The sequence below is a fragment of the Ruditapes philippinarum genome, unplaced genomic scaffold, assembly GCF_026571515.1.
Source record: "Ruditapes philippinarum isolate M1 unplaced genomic scaffold, ASM2657151v2 ctg1115_1_1_1_1, whole genome shotgun sequence".
In the NCBI taxonomy this organism is placed as follows: Eukaryota; Metazoa; Mollusca; class Bivalvia; order Venerida; family Veneridae; genus Ruditapes; species Ruditapes philippinarum.
In genome coordinates, this window is record NW_026861434.1 from 92,316 (window position 1) to 109,813 (window position 17,498).

The 17,498-nt window shown below is 32.5% G+C and overlaps 1 protein-coding gene across 1 annotated transcript; it reads right to left on the bottom strand.

Moving 5' to 3' along the window:
* Positions 1–325: 325 nt before the first annotated feature.
* On the bottom strand, positions 326–17,195 carry LOC132715600 (WD repeat-containing protein 37-like). Its single transcript, XM_060698617.1, has 12 exons — positions 17,098–17,195; positions 12,629–12,846; positions 11,488–11,558; positions 10,846–10,956; positions 10,128–10,313; positions 8,224–8,405; positions 7,480–7,540; positions 6,645–6,827; positions 5,899–6,037; positions 5,118–5,252; positions 3,112–3,223; positions 326–2,677 (listed from the first exon to the last, which is right to left on the bottom strand). The coding sequence occupies exons 2-12, from the start codon at positions 12,751–12,753 to the stop codon at positions 2,555–2,557; spliced, it is 1,428 nt and encodes a 475-aa protein (XP_060554600.1). The 5' UTR covers positions 12,754–12,846; positions 17,098–17,195; the 3' UTR covers positions 326–2,554.
* Positions 17,196–17,498: the final 303 nt, after the last annotated feature.

Consider the following 17,498-nt stretch of genomic DNA (forward strand, 5'->3'; position numbering starts at 1 on the left):
ACTAGATAATGTTTCATGCCAAATATTTAAGCTCTAGCTCTTACTGTTTTCTAAAAGAAGATATTTTAATTTTTTTCTTTCGGTTGCCATGGCAACCAGAGTTCTGCTTGGAATTAAATTCTTTGAACAATTTTTAAAATTGACCACCAAAGGAACATTCCTGAAAAGTTTGGGTGAAATTGGCTTAGTGGTTTATGAGGAGATGTTGTTTAAAGTAAAAGTTTACGGACGGACGCTGGACGGACGGACGAAAAGCGATCATAAAAGCTCACCATGTCACTTTGTGACAGGTGAGCTTAAAAAAAGCTGGCAAAAAAAATACATATTTTATCGAGATTGAAAAGAATTGAACATTTTCAACAGTATAAATATTAACAACAAAAGAAAAAAAAGAGCTTTCGGTAGGACAACATGCTCGACTATTCTCAGTACTTGATAGTAAAATAAGAGCCTGGATAATGTAAAATTTTCCAAGTTCAAAACAGTCTATAATTCATGTAAGAGTTACGTGCCTTGGACAGTAACATTCTATTATGCTATTTGTGTGAGGTTTCAACCCATCACTTTCAGTGATATTGAAGATATCAACTTTCACACAAAAACTTACCCAAAGAGTGAACTCTATTCTTCAAATAGTCAAGCTGAAAACTAGAGATTAGTAAATATACAATAAATAATGTGATATTGCACAAAGAATCGTTGCTCACGCAACTGGCTGGCTTAATGTAAGTCACCATATTTTAGTTAACTCTTGGTTATTTCTTCCCAATTCTATTGATGAGCAAAATGAACACTGTCAACTACCCTATTGATTTGATTACAAAAATAAAACCTATAACAATGGACTTTTTACAATGTTTTGTTTCAATTTTATCAGTCTGCAAGTTCATCTCATATACGTCTATCTTCTAATTTAATTCTGGAATCTAAAAGTAGTTTATTTCATTTGGTTTCAATCACAACTAAATTTAACAGAGAGAAGGTACTAGTGAAGTGATGTCATTATAAGTTTCGTGAATCAAATCATCAATGTCTATGTCACTATGATCAACATCAACAAACAGACTTTCTAGATGACTAGCTGAGTAATATAACTACTTTACTTGTCAATGTTGGCTACGTTTTCCCCCAGCTGACAGTAAAATAATCATACAAGTTGTTTCATTCAGGAAATAACATGTCAAAATAGTGTAGACTTCAATTTGCTTATCAATAAAGTTAATTATGTAAGTAATAACAAATTACAAGCTATATTAGGCATATATTAGAAATTGCTCACTATTAGAGACAGGAGAGAATTAGCTATACAAGGCAAAAGCATTTGATACACTTAACAGTAAAACAAATACCTCCCAAATTAAACATCTAAATACCAAATTGAAGTAACAGTACAATCCCGTATTTATTGTTTATAAAAAATTATTGAAACTTTACCATTTATTGGTATATGGCACTTTACAAGTATTGATTATCTCAGATAATTACGGTAATTAATACATTGCAGGTCACCTTTCTATTTTCTGATAACCCCTTAAAATCATTAAAGATATATTATGCTTAAATTTAATATTTCAAAAATACCTATAAATACTACACAGTCTTTGCGTTATTGTAAAAATGAAACATAATTATTCTATGGAACCATATATTCTACTTTGAGCTTGAAAAAATGGGACATGTTATATTTTATAGTAATCTGAATTTTAATTTTTAAAAAATGTATATTTTCCTTTCACTTGATTAATTAGGGTAAAATAATCAAAGGTTAACATTATTTACATATGACTGATGAATAGGAACTGAAATAAGATACCATGTGCTTCTGTGTATTACCAGATTTGAAAAGTTTTCATGTTGTAAAAAAGACAGTAAAACAAACTGAAATATCACCTAAAGAAATAAATACCCCACTTCCCCTTGACAATAGGTGTCCAAACATTACGTATTACAAATATGTAACAAAATGATATTAAGATTCTTTCATAATTATATCAGAGTTGAGAACGTACACAAAGTAAATATAGTCTTAAATAAAAACAGCTAAATAAATAATAACATGTCAAAGAAACGATTGCAAGCATTGAACATTGAGATTTGTTGATAATCAATCATATTGAAAATGGTACAATAACTGATGAGTTTCCTCTTCTTAGTCAATGTTCAGCATAGTTTTTTCTGCTGTCTAGATTTTTCCAGGCATTGCATTCTGTGCTAGATACATCTCCACCTAGAACGGTTGAAACCCAAGCAGAGCTGCCACCATCACATTTAAATAGTTAATTTCTTAACTTTTTGTACAATACAAGCTGTAAGCTTTGTAAAATTTATCTCTTGCAAACAGAATGTTCGATTGTATAATCTCAACATGGTTCATGTTAGTATAGAGTTCAGACAACATTTCATAACTAATTGAAATCATTTTATGAATAAATAAATAAATAAATTAAGATCTTCACTGTTTACTTTTGTTGGACTTTTACTTTGAAATGTTCACTCTGTAAGTTATATTGTAAGAAGAGATGTCACTATTCTGTAAACACAGACATGTATTCAACTATTCCTTCACTTGTAAGTTTATATGCCAGCCTAGCACTTTGCGATCAAACCCGCAGGACAATAGATTACAGACGGTGTTGTCGTCTGCCCATGCAACACTACATACCATTTTACTGTGACCCTGCAAAGTGCGTAATAATACATGTATATTAATTAATAATTAACAATGACAAGTTTCTAGATCACTTTAAAATACAGGGTTGGAGTCAAACCAATACAGTTTAAGCACAGATCATTTATGTACTTTTAAGCATTGAATTGGGAATAAATCTCTGATAGGCCCCTCTCAGATGCTTAAGCTTTAAGTCAGAAATGGAAGTGTACCTAACTTGTAACATCAAAGATTTTATTGTCTAAAGCATAACTGGATTCATATAAACAATATAAAATTTGTATAAGATAAATCAAAGACATGCTTGTTAAACAAAAGTTATACAGTTCTTTACTTTTCTCCTCTTTATGTATCATTTACTTTCCCAGAATGCAAATTCAAAAATTACCAAAATCAAAACATTTAAACATACTAAGTTATCAATACATCAACTTTGAACTTACAGTTCTGTTACTTCGAGGCAGACGTCCTATTCTGTTACCATTGATATCAAACAAACGTATGTGTCTGTTGTCATGGGGTATGGCAATTATGTTTTGTTGAGACACACAAAGTCTGTATGGCAGAAATTATTACATTCTTTACATGTATAAAAGTATGTAATGTTATAGGCTAAAATAATCTGATATCAAAAGATAAATCTCTAATATTAATAATAATCTCTGAAAATATTCCTCAAACCAATCACAAAGTGCAACAAAACAATTCCGTAATAAACAACCAGAGGAAAATTAATTTCATCATTAATTCCTTTTTACAGCAGGGTATAAATTTACAACTTCATTTATAATGGCACAATCACCTCATCTTAGGTATGCAGTTTCATTTATAAAATGTGCTAAATATCATCATTTCAAAGCACCAGACATGATGAAATTTTGTAATATTGATGAATGCACAGTATAATATGAATATTTCTTTGTATCTTGAAAAAAAATCAAACTAAATCACCTAAATTAAGAGACAAGAGGGCCATGATGGCCCTGAAATCGCTCACCTGTATATAGGCCCCTGGGCCAAGGGCAATTTTAAACCAGGGGCTTTTATTTCAACAAAATTGGTAGACACCCAGAAAAAGATTATGATAAATATCTAAGCTCTACCTCTTTGGGGTTTTTATAAGAAGATTTTTTAAGATTTTACTATATACATATAGGGTAAAACAATGACCCCCCTCCTCCCCCCTGAAAGGGAACTTTTTTGACCCCAGGGCTTTTATTTGAACAAACTTGGTAGACACTCACTTAAAGATATTTCATGCTTAGTAGCTAAACTCTAGCTCTATGTGTTTTTATAAGAAGATTTTTTTAAAGTTTTTACTATATATACACATATAAGGAAAATCAATGACCCCTGGGGCAGGGCCAATTTTAACCAAACGGCCCTTACATGAACAAACTTGGTAGACACCTAATAGAAGATGTTTCATGCTAAATATCTTAGCTCTAGCTCTTTGGGGTTTTTAAAAGAAGATTTTTTAAGTTTTTACAATATACATATAGGGAGAATCAATGACCCCCCCTGGGGCGGGGTCAATTTTGACCCCAGGGCTTTTATTTGAGCAACTTGGTAGACACCCACTAGAAGATGTTTCATGCTTAATATCTAAGCTCTAGCTATTTGGGGTTTTTAAAAGAAGATTTTTAAAGTTTTTACTATATACAAATAAGGAAAATCAATGACCCCCGGGGCGTGGCCAATTTTGACCCCAGGGCATTTATTTGATCAAACTTGGTAGTCACTGACTAGATGATGTTTCATGCCAAATATTTAAGCCCTAGCTCTTACGGTTTTTTAAAAGAAGATATTTGAAGTTTTTTTCTTTCGGTTGCCATGGCAACCAGAGTTCTGCATGGAATTAAATTCTTTGAACAATTTTTAAAGGTGACCACCAAAGGAACATTCCTGTGAAGTTTGGATGAAATTGGCTTAGTGGTTTATGAGGAGATGTCATTTAAAGTAAAAGTTTACGGACGGACGGACAGACGGACGAAAAGCGATCACAAAAGCTGACCATGTCCTTTTGTGACAGGTGAGCTAAAAAATGTCAGTAAATTTCTGTATCATCTGTATGAAAACATGATTGTACAATTTTTGAAAATTTTCATTTAAATATTCAGTCACTTTAAACCCTTTTCATGTCATAAAATTCATTTTAACCCCTGTCACTACCTTGTGCATTAGACCAATACAAATTGTAACTATAACAGTGAACCACCTATGTAACTATAACAGTGAACCACCAATTAATCTTTCATGTAAAGTTTGTACAAATTCTACCTAGTGGTTAAGAAATAGATAATTTATAAAGATTTTGTGGATAACAATGAATAACTATATGACAGAAATTAGGATGTCACAAAATCTCACCAGCTTATCTTTGAGCACATTATGCCCAGGGAAGGTAAGAAAAAATTTCTTAGTTATTTCAAAAAAGAGAGTGTTTTACCTGTTAACAGATGAATCAGTTCTTATAGTTGCTACTGGTGATCTCATGTTCTTAAGGTCCCATACTTTAACTGTTCTATCATCACTACCAGATACAACCTTCTCCTGTCCAGCAAACACAGCTGTTGTTACTGGCCTTTAAAACAAATATTCAATATAATTTAAATAATTATCATCATTATCATGAAATATTATCATTATCATCAGACTTTTTAATTCTTTTATATAGCTAACATCTAAATCTTCCCCTTTTAAAAGGGCTGTAAATAAAAAGCACACATATGACTCAAATAGTTTTTGACCAGCATATATTTCTTTCTATAATATAAAAAGAAAATATCCTGCAGAGTTTTATTACAATTAAACCAACTATCAGTAGTTATACTTTTCCTAAACAAAATACCTTTATGGCATTTTGTGACCTTTATAGTATATCTCTCTATTCATATACATTGTATAATTATGAAGTTTTATAAAAGTTTGGACAAACCAATTTTAAGGTATGATCCAGACTGAAGAACTGAAAGACATTCCTATAAATTGGCATTTAAGTGGCTAGTCTTACAACTGTTCTTTTAGCCATAAAAATATAAATATATTGGCATCAATTTTTTTTTACTGTTTCCTATTGTTCCTGTAAAAACCTAAGTATCCATTTGTTGAAGACAACTGCAGTTCATTATACATTTCGATTTTATTAACTGGTGATAACAATAATTTGAAAATGAAGGTGTACATGTAAATGGTATAATGTTTGTATAAGCATTAAAATGAGTACAAACTGTGTATGCCCTTGGAATACAGTCACTGGCATGTTAGGGTCACGGAAATCCCAAAGTCTGAAAGTTGTATCTTTTGAAGAGGTCACAACTAAACTTTGTGCAGGGTGTGCTCTGACTTCTGTTAGTTCTTGATCATGACCTACAAAATATCAAGGTTAACTCAGAATAATATCAAGACAACTGTAAAACAACTTACTTGAGATTCATTTCTTCAAACATCAAGTAGATTGCTAAGTCACATTCAAAGTCATTAATGGTCAGATTTTGATAACACATATTTAAGTGACTAGTGATCCAAATTTGAAAACTGAAGCTAAAAACCTATATTGTACTTCACTTGGTGATGATCACCTATCACCAAAGGTAAGAATAATTCCTGTGAAGTTTGGTGAATATCTAGTCGTTGAGAGATGTTCTTAAATATGTTTCTGAAAGATTTCATTTTTAAGATAAAGTTTAAGCTCAGGTGACCTACTTTTGCATCAGATTGGAATAAGTAACATAATGTGCAAAGGTTCTCAAACTATTGACCTTGAAATGTGACCTTTTACCTAATTTTTTGAGCATCATCTCACTGATGCATGATCTCAAAGAAAGGACATGAAATTGTTAACAGAAGGAGTAAGGACAACTAACATAATAAGTCTCTTCAGCCATATGACCAAATGTTTTTTTTAAATAATGATGGATAAAGTAAATCTACAACAGCAATTTGTATATAAATTCAAATGCATAGAAAAGAATACCTGTGAGAATGGAAATATTTTCTCCTGTTTCTGCATCAAACAAAATGGCTGTTCTATCCCATGATGCTGTGATCACCTGATCTCCAGTATTCAGCCAATCAGCTGCTATAACCACACTGTGATGACCTACCAGTTCTCTGGTTGGAGTTCGGAGTGTGTTGTTGACTGTTTGTTCAGGTAAGTCTGTACCAATATATTGAATAATACAATAGTTTCATATCACAAACATTCACATTAAGATACATCTAAGCACTTTTTGCACAAGTGAGCTTAAAAGCAGTAGTCTAAGGCAGAACAGTCAGATTTCACATGTATGTAGTTGAGTGACCAGTTAAAAGGGCCATGAATAAATTTCAGTCAGACAGTCTAAAGGAAACAGCATATAAGATCTGCAAAGGATGATGGAGCATCACCCAAAAAAACTTATACCTCACCCTAAACCCTTGGTTCATATCAGCTTCTAAAACCAAAAAATAAATTAGCATTTGAAACTTCTCAAAAACAAAGTCTTAGTTTATTGGTCAATTAAAATATCTGAATCAGAATGATTCAAATTTGTGCAAGAGAACTAACATATTCAATATATGTATATCATCTCATCTTAGTAAATATTTGTGTAAAATTTGTAATATTTTATCATTTACTCAAGGAGCAGTGTTTAGAAATTACATAATGGGCCATAACTCTGGGATAACTGGTGTGGTATCATGCATAAGATAACATTCAGTAAACATCATTGTAAGGTTGGGTTCACGTTTGATATACAATCAAGAGCAAATCTACATGACCCCCACATCAAAGTGAGGGTATTTAAAGTATAGAAGAGTACAAATACCTTCAGCCATGTCTTCTTTCTCGGACATATCAAGGTCATCTTCTCCTGATGAATGTGATCTCTGTAAACAAATTCAGATATATATATGTACATATCTACAAGCAGAATAACAACTAATAACTTGTCTTTGTCAACTTTTTTAGTATCCATTCAACTGAAGATATGATGCAGAGAGGTTAAGGTGTCTGCCTCTGAAGCTAGTGATTTATTATTACAATTTTGAGCCCTACTTGAGATATGACCCGGTTTCCTCATATTCCACAAGTACTGTTAGGGAATCGAACCTGGGTCACCTGATTCACAATCCAATGCTCTACCTATTGAGCTAACCAGACAGCTATTAGATATCTGTATATGTTATTTATTATTTAATGTTGTGATATTACATTGAATAAAAGAAATCTGATATTTGCCCTACCTCTATTCAGGAAGTAGAAAGTGATTTAAATCAGCTACAGCAATGTAAGACAAGAATTCCTTTGTGATTTCTTCTATTTGAAATTAATAATGTGGATCATTTCCTTTATTATTTTTAATTACATTTTTCACATTTATGGTTATAATAAACGGAAAGAAAACAAAAGATGATTTAAACATAGTGAAACTGTATGAGCAAACTATTGATAGACAGAACCAGCAGACTATTAGCACAAAATGCTCTGGTGAGCTAAATACTATTTAAATATATTGTAGGGTATAGGGAAACATTCACAGATTACTGCTGATACTGTAAACAATACTTACAATGATTTCATGAGGTGGTAAATTCACTTGGGGAGACCAGATATGTGCAAACCCTGCACCAGATGTTGTTACAACTAAATCTTTTACTGGATTAAACCGGATTGCATTCACAGATCCTTGATGTCCGGCATACTGTAGCAAACAATGACCAGTTTCTATGTTCCATATTCTAGCAGTATGATCTGGTAAGTAGAAACATAAGATACATGTACTAAAATCTTATGACAATCAAATCATTTGTCAACCACAAGCCACTGTCTTCTAAAGTTCTTCCCCCTATAAAAAATTCACCTTGTTGCTAACATTTTTGGTACATGGGATTCTTTTTAACAATGTCATGTGTTTTCAGCTGTATACTTTTATGTTCATCATGTAAATGACTATTATTTCTATATACATATTTTATACTTGACATGATCTAAAATGTTACTGATTATTTTATGATTTCCATCCGTGTCTTCAGAGTATTTGGGAAAAGAACATCCCAACCCTTTACCTCATATATACTTGAAACAACACACTTTATACCCCCCTTTTTAGGCCTCAAATAGTAAAAAAAATGTCCTGTTTGGGCCTCAAACACAATTTTTTGTTTGCAGCACTTTAAAATAAATTTGATGGAAAAAATCGAGGCAAAATAGTGATTTTTGGCAATTTTGAGATGTCCTCTCGTTGTCATGGTAAAAGGAAATTAAAAATTGAGCATGCTGTTACAGAGGCTATGGTCCAGTCAACATTAGTGCCAAGTTTCATCAGTACTGAAGCATTTTTCATAGTTTCATAGCAGTTTGAACTAGTAACAGGAGGCTTTTTAATGAAAACGGCCATTTTCACAATGTGCTCATGTGGTAAAGGGTTAAAGATTTATACATTTTCCTTATGATTATCTGACATTTTAAATCAAGAGAGTGGGGCAAATTTTGACTAAAATGTTATAATAAGTAAAATCTTGGTAGACTATGCTACATATACATTGTATTTAGCTTTAGGCACTGATGTTTGAAAAAAGAATTTTAAAATTTTTCCTATATGAAACTATGTAAGTAGGTGAGGCTACTTTTGACCCAAATGTCAGGACTTAAACACATATGGTAAAAGAAAATGCTTAATACCAAACAGTTACAATGTGACATTTTTATTTGATTGTTACTTTGAACATTTCCAACATGCTTAACAAGAGCTGCCGGTAGGACAGCAACGCTCGACTATTCTTAGTGCTTGATAGTAAAAAACGCCTTGATTAAAAGGTAAAATTTTCTAAGTAAAGAAAAAGGCAAAATTTTTCTTTAAATCCATATTACAGTTATAGGCCTTGGAGAGAGTCCTATTATGCTCTCAAAGAAGAGTATAAAATTTCAACATGTTTCAAAGCCTTATGTCAATGAATTTTGAAAATATTTGAGGTAGTACAAAAACTTTAACGTAAATTCTAAGTCGAAAAAGGGGCATAATTCTGTCAAAATGCTTGATAGAGTTACCTCCTCCTGTCTACAGGTTGGGGTCATGATGGTGAACAAGTGTGCAAAGTTTCAAAGCCATATGTCAATGGACTTTGAAAATATTTGAGGTATTACAAAAACTTTAACGTAAATTCTAAGTCGAAAAAGGGGCATAATTCTGTCAAAATGCTTGATAGAGTTACCTCCTCCTGTCTACAGGTTGGGGTAATGATGGTGAACAAGTGTGCAAAGTTTCAAAGCCATATGTCAATGGACTTTGAAAATATTTAAACTATTACAAAAAATTTAACATAAGTGGTTACGCCGACGCTCGGGTGACTACAATAGCTCTACTTATTCTTATCGAATAGTCGAGCTAAAAAATATTAACTTTGTCAACTTTCAAAATGCATACATGATAGTTTACTAGGGATACATTGTACATGGATGCATCACTTAAAGTACCTGCTGAAGCTGTTCCAATAATATTATTGTCTAACTTTGATACATTCACCTCCCACACTCCATCTTTGTGTCCATGAAAATCTTTCACAACAGAATATGCTGGTGTGGCCTGTCTAAAACTGGACACTAGTTTACTGGTGGATGCTATATAAGACTTCTTTATCTTCTGTGATATATGACTGGCCGCTGAAAACATTATATTCAATAGAAATGTGGTAAACCAAACAATTCTGTACTAAATAGAATTTGAGTAAGGCATTAATATATCTTGAAATTCAGAAAATTGACCACAGGGACTTGATTTAAAACATTAACAATATGGCTAAATTGAAAAAGTTTGCAGGCTCAGATTTAGAGCCTCGTCATACTCATTTGTGGAAAATGCAAGTTATAGGGAACCAAATTTAATCAGAATTCAGAACTCAACATTTCATCATGAAAATGTTTAATAGATAAGTTTGAAGCATCATTAGTTGTTCACACACTTGACATCATGGTACCATCAATATGACAATTTCTGTCTGTTTTATGAAGAGCAGCTTATGATCCCTTGAGTAAAACAATGTGAGAGACAACAAAATCATCAAAAATTGTTACTTTAAAAGTCCCTAAATATGGCAATAACCTCACTGTTAATCTTTAGTTCTGGCGGCAAAAAATATCCCTTTATTGTGGTTAAGTCTACAACTGTGACAGAAGGTTTGTTTTAATATCTTACATCTTTTAGCCTTGGCAGCACCATCAGGTATCTCAAGGTTCTCTACTCCACTTTTATCTCCAGCAATGTAAGCATCTAATCTCTCCTGAAGACCTTCCACCTTGTCCTGTACTGTAATATATAGTAATCATCTATATATAAGAAGCAAATTTGTTGAATTTATATCCCGAGACCAAATACTGGTTATTACTAACCACAAACTGCCAACAAAAGATCATCTCAACAACTTCAGGACAAATTCATATTTAAATGATTCAACATGCTGATTTTTCTCATAAGTGTTGTTATGCTTAAGAATATATAAAATCTGGCTATTAACAACAAAGTTAAGGAAATTCTAGTAAAATTCAATAATTCAACCTTGATGGTCAAGGTCATTTCAAGGTCAAGCTTAAAAATATTCATCATGCCATTTTTGTAGTCTATCTAAATCAAATCAGTCAATTACAAAGTTATAGCCAATATTAGCAAAATTCAATATGACTTTAACAGTCAGGGTCAATTAAGTTGATGGTCAAATTCAGTTTGAACCAAGTTTTGATGTCAACTGAAAAATTTATAAACTTTAATCCAAAGAATTCTCAGGTAAGCATAAACTGTTCTTAATTTAAATTAGTGTTTTTGATTCAAGTTATTACTTACAAAGAAGATTTTCTGCATAAACTGTCTCAAATTCTTTTTCAATCTGTGAAAACAAGTGATGTAATCTTGACCTGAAAAATTAACAAGAGGTCCAGGATGGTTAGACACATTACCTATGCTTTCTTCCTAGAAGTCATTATATTCACTTAAGTGTAAAAGTAGTATCAAGTTAATTTTAGTAAAGACTTGAAGAAACACTTTCCCAGGATACTTTTGTAGGAATTATGTCCGACATATTATGAGACTGGATGCAATGCATTTTAATGGTGGTTATGGAGCCCTTGGACAACATATTGAGACACAAGATTGCTAGTGACCATAAATTGACCAAACAAAGAGTAATAATATATTTTAAACCATTTCTTATAATATACTTCTGATAATTACAACTTTGAGAACAATGTACTAAGACTTTAAGAAAAGTAAAAATATTCCCAATTCAAGTAATGCTGTACATGCTATTTTCAAAGAATGACTGATTTTACAGCATATATCACCATATTTCTACTGAGTGACTACCGGTAAATGAAGTAAAGATTATTTGTGTACACTTTGACCTTTATTTGATGATTTATATGGGTTAAAAGTGACGTTTGCAATGTGTAAATTATTTTCCTTGATCACTTGACAATATTTCACTTTAAATACAATTTCAAGACTTTCATAAAAATTAGCATTGCCTTATTAAAAGGCAATTCATACCCTCACCTGCCATCTTATCTATGTGAAAATTTAGTGGTTGGTCTTGATCTGGGGCCAAATTTGAACTTGACCTGTATTTTTTTGATGTTTCATCATTGTATAAAAACATTATTTTTACATGTAATTTATGATATCTCCAATGGTTCCCCTAACAAACAAAAACTAACAGCCATCCAGAAGGACAGACAGATGGACAGTTTTCCCTACTTAAACATTGTTGAGCAGAGGTATAATACCTCACCATTTTTACATTGTGACCAAACTTTTCTACATTTTACTTTAAATAGAGATTTCTTTTCTCCTGTTTTCATTGCCCACCACAGCAATATCCTATTAATTAATCAATACAATAATAGGAAACATATTGTAAACATATACATGTAGTTTCAATTAAGTACATGTTTACAATTAAAGAACTAAAGAAATCAATAGAACATACCTAAATGCTACAGGCAGTGGATTATCAGTGTCAGAATCGTAACGTCCCGCCATTCCCGTACTATGTTGTCGTGCAGTTTGTCCTGGTCCTTTACTCTTACTTTTATTCACATTATCAATAGGCATTGTCACTGCTAACTGAACAGCTGATCAATTATAAGCTTGTGTCTATTACTGTCTCAATACACAACTTTATTACCAACAAATATCGGCAAGCACCTGCAATCAGAGTAAAGATGTATATATAGATAATTAAACTGGAAGTCACTGCTATTGGAATATGGAGATTTTATAGTTCACTGTCATTATAATCAGTATGTAGTATGAAGACAATAACTGCACAGACAGAAGATAAATAAAAGTACTTTCCTTCTCTTCAATAAATCAATACAAGAGTAATCACTGATCACATGTGTCGCCTGATGATAGCCGATTGCATGTTGCAGCTACTGTGCAGCTGGAGATACGAAAAAAATTAACTGGCCAAAACACATTTTTTATTCAAGGGCCAAAAATCATTCAACCAGAAAACCCATTAAATATGCTTAGCTTCTTGAGGTATCTATCAATCTTGTAGTTTCAATGAGTAGTCCAGACAAGTTTAATTTCAGACATGGACTGTCCATATGACCACATATAAGGTATAAGTGGCCATCTAACTGTAAACAGAACAAAACCCCTTATTCAATTTTAGCCAGATGGACATGCCTTTTAAATAGATCATGGGACCATTTCTTTTGTTTAACAGAGGTCCATGGCCCCTTATTCTAATGTTACTGAAGTGTACTGCCCTCTTTTATGTTGTAAGTCAGTCGGATGGCCCTCTAGTTTAATTAGCCCATGTGGTCTTGTTAACAAAATATTTTTATTTTATTACAGTCTGTGTACAGTCAAGCTTGCTTTCTTACATAACATTGTACATACAGCTGTTTTTCGGTATTGCGGAAAAATCTAGCAAGCCAAAATATTTGTATATATGTGAGTGCTTTGAAATAACCTTTGGCTTTTCTCCAATTTTTATCTTGAATAATTGTAATAAATACAATTTACTCTCAACAATTTGTCAGAAATTTTTCTGGGCAAAAAATCTAAAAGTTGCATACTGCCAAATCCCCAATTCTTCATTCCAAATCCATGCCAGAGTTATGGTTTCGACTTTTATCATCATGATGACATGTATTATACCTTGAGTAGTTAATGTATAATAAATGCTATACAGTGTGAATGAATATCTGCTGCAAAAATTATTTTTCTGATTTTCAAAAATTTTACTTCTAAATTGCCTTTATGAAAAAAACATGGTAGTATATTGCCTCAAAAGTGAATGGGGCACGTAATAAATCATTGTTAAATGGTTAAAACTTTACTTGAAATAGCAGCATAATATTTTGTGCCGGAACATTTTATTTTGTTTATTAACAATATTTATATGGTAATTTATGTTACAACTCTTTCAAGAATCCACCATTGTCATTGTCATAAGATTATTGAAACAATATAATTTTACTGCTGATAATTTTATAAAGATATTTCAGAAGATATAGCTTTATACCCTTTAAGGCAGAACTTTAACATTCACTAAGGGCTATTAGTATTATTCAAATCAATCTTAATCCATGCAAGAGCTATGGCAATAGTCATGCCATAATTTTTAGGCTAATTTTCAGGAGGTTGTTACTAATATTGATTTTGCATGTAAATCAGATATTCAAGTATTCAATGTGTAAAGCTTTTAACAGCTTTGATATTTTCTCAGAAAATGGATCTTAACTTCACCACAAAAGCTGATGAGAGGATCATGACAAAAACTCTACTTTTAAAGCCTGTAATAAGGTCAGTCAGTTTGTGCTTACATCTGAACTTGAAAAGGTATCAGCTGTGGTTTATGTTTGGAATGAACAATGTCCATAGCCAGTAGATGATCAGAGGATGAAGCGGACCATACCAGGGCGGACTGTACATTTGGACAGGGCTGGGCGGACCATGACTCAAGAGGAAGTGGACGTGCTTTGGTAGCTTTCACTCCCAACAACTTCTAATTGTCATGTACATAAACAGGCTGGTGAATGCCCGATTGGGCTAATGTCATAAAAAATCATATTTCTAGAAAAGAAATATATATACTTTGTTTGTTTATTGAGAATAATATTTGACATAAACAGAAAGAAAAATATTAAGCTACTGTCACTTTTGTGAGAATTATTTCCCCTTTACCTGTCAAAGAGACATCATGATCATTTTTTTTGACATCTTTTTCCAAGTCCAAACAGGACTGCATTTATCAGGCTGGTGAAAATGCCCGTTCGGGCTTAAAGCCACTGACCTCCAGATGGTAAAATGAAAAAAATGAAATAAAATTTCAAGTAAATGGTAATAACTGATCTTGTTAAGGTTTATTGTATAAATCCATCATTACTGACACCTTAATTCAAGAAAGAATGTTGACAAAAGCGTTAATATATCGGGTTTTCTTTTCCATAATCTACTACGTTACTAACGCAGTAGCCAATGTAAATAGGAGAAGATAATTCATTTAACGCCGTCACATGTCACAACAGTGATCTGGAAAAATCCCGGTATCTGGTATGCCTGGAATCGTTTATCAATTTTCGTCATTAAGTAGGCCCCTATCTTATTTCAAGCTAAAGGTTAAATCGATAAATTGGTCATCATATATATGAAATAATTAATCAATTATAATTTTTAGTGCCATGAATTACTACAAGTATAACAAGAGCTGTCCGTAAGACAGCGCGCTCGACTTTTTTATTGCTTGCCAATAAAAAAAGTTTTTGCAGTAAAAGGCAATACAAGAATCTCTGTATTTTTAAAGTGAACAATGGCCATGAGCATTAAGATATTTAGTGAAGAATTATTTTATTATGACATAATTTATGGTAAAGTGAACAAGTGGATAGGAATGAATTTTTTTACATTTTTTAAGTTTTTTAGTGCTTGCCTATAATACAAAACATTGACAGTTAAGGGCCATAATTCAAATAAAATCTTTGACAGAATTACCTTCTCCTGGACATGTTTGGGAATCATGATTGTAAACAAGTATTCCAACTTTCAAATTAATATCTCAAACAGTTCAGTCAAAAAGTGGACTGGTACTAAAAACTTAACCAAGATTCTAAGTCGATAAAAGGCCTTAATTTTTAAAACAAATCCTTGACAGAGTTACCTTCTCTTGCGTACAGATGGGGGTAATGATGTGAAATAGCATTAAAAGTTTCAAAGCAATATCTCAAAGGGTTAAGGCAATAAGTGGATTTTACCCATATTCAATGTATTTTCTAAGTCAAAAAGGGGCATAATTCTGTCAAAAACCTTGACAGAGTTATGTCCTCTTGTCTGTTGATGAAGGTCGTGATGGTAAACAAGTATGGTCAGTTTCAAAGCAATACCTCCAATGGTTTTGAAATAAAGTGAGGTGGTACAAAAAACTTAACCAAGCTCAATACACTTTCTAAGTCAAAAAAGGGCCATAATTCTGTCAAAAACCTTGACAGAGTTATGTACTCTTGTCTGTAGATGGAGGTTATGATGGTGAACAAGTATGGTAAGTTTCAAAGCCATACTTGTAATACTTCTGAAATAAAGTGGGGTGGTACGAAAAACTTAACCAAGGTGTGACGCCAACGCCGACGCCGGGGCGAGTAGGATAGCTCCCCTTTTCATAGAAAAGTCGAGCTAAAAACAAAAGTGGTTATTCATATCCCTGTATGTTTGATAAAATCCAGGATTCCGTGCGTTCCGGAGCACAGGTCGCGATATTGTCCTGTACGATCACGTGATATTAGAAAAAAAACCCGGTGGTATAATAAAAGAAGGTATTTCCCGTTGGTGGGAAAGCAAACTGTTTGTTTTCTGAGCAATAATGTTAAAATATGAATATTTTAAAGTGTCATTTCGATTTCTTTCAACTATATAATGTTTTTGAGGGAGGATTTTGAAATATTAGCAAGACAGCAGTTTTTCTGCTATCTTCTGGAGGACATAAAATATCATATTTCAGGAACATTAATTAATATGTTTGTTTCTCACTTGTTAAGTTGTTTTATATTGATATATAAATGCAGTCCTGGTTGGGCTTGGAAAAAGATGTCAAAAAATGATCATGATGTCTCTTTGACAAGTCTAATTTGGACTGAACTTTTTCTAAATAGTGGCATTTAAAGTCTAGGTCCCCAAGTAGGGTTTCATTAGTCTACGTATTTGTACCACAACAAGTTTAGATACTGAAACTATCTTATGAATAGGCAATACCCTCCCTCTAAATTCTGACAGGTTCTAAAAAATAGACTTTTCTTGGTCCTGATTATCAGCATGTGTTATCAGCTGATTACAAACTATTTTAATGTATAACACAATGCATCTTCAATTTGAAAAAAAGAAGAAAAACAATGTCATTCTAAAGACTGACCAGTGGACCTAAATCACAAATTTAACGAAAAAATTACTTACAATCCTCATATTTAATGATTTGGGGCTTGACTTTTTTCAATTCATGTACGGACCGTTACCGGATTCATACAGTTATGTCGGGGCTATTTAATTTGCCGTTCCGGTCGTTTCCGGCCCCAAGTCTCTGAGATATCATATCATATATTCTGAGTATCATATTTATAATGTCAGGTCAACTCGTCCCGTGGTCAACTCATCACATACTTGGTCAACTTGTCCCCTACTTTTAGTCAACTTGTCCTCAACGAGTCAACTCGTCCCTAATATGGTCAATTCGATCGTCCCATTCTTTGGGTCAACTTGTCACTTTTGAATTATAAATCAATGTCTTAAAATAATTCTATTATGTAAGACAACGATTTACATCAATCTTTCTGCTGTAATAAAATTTAAATGAATTT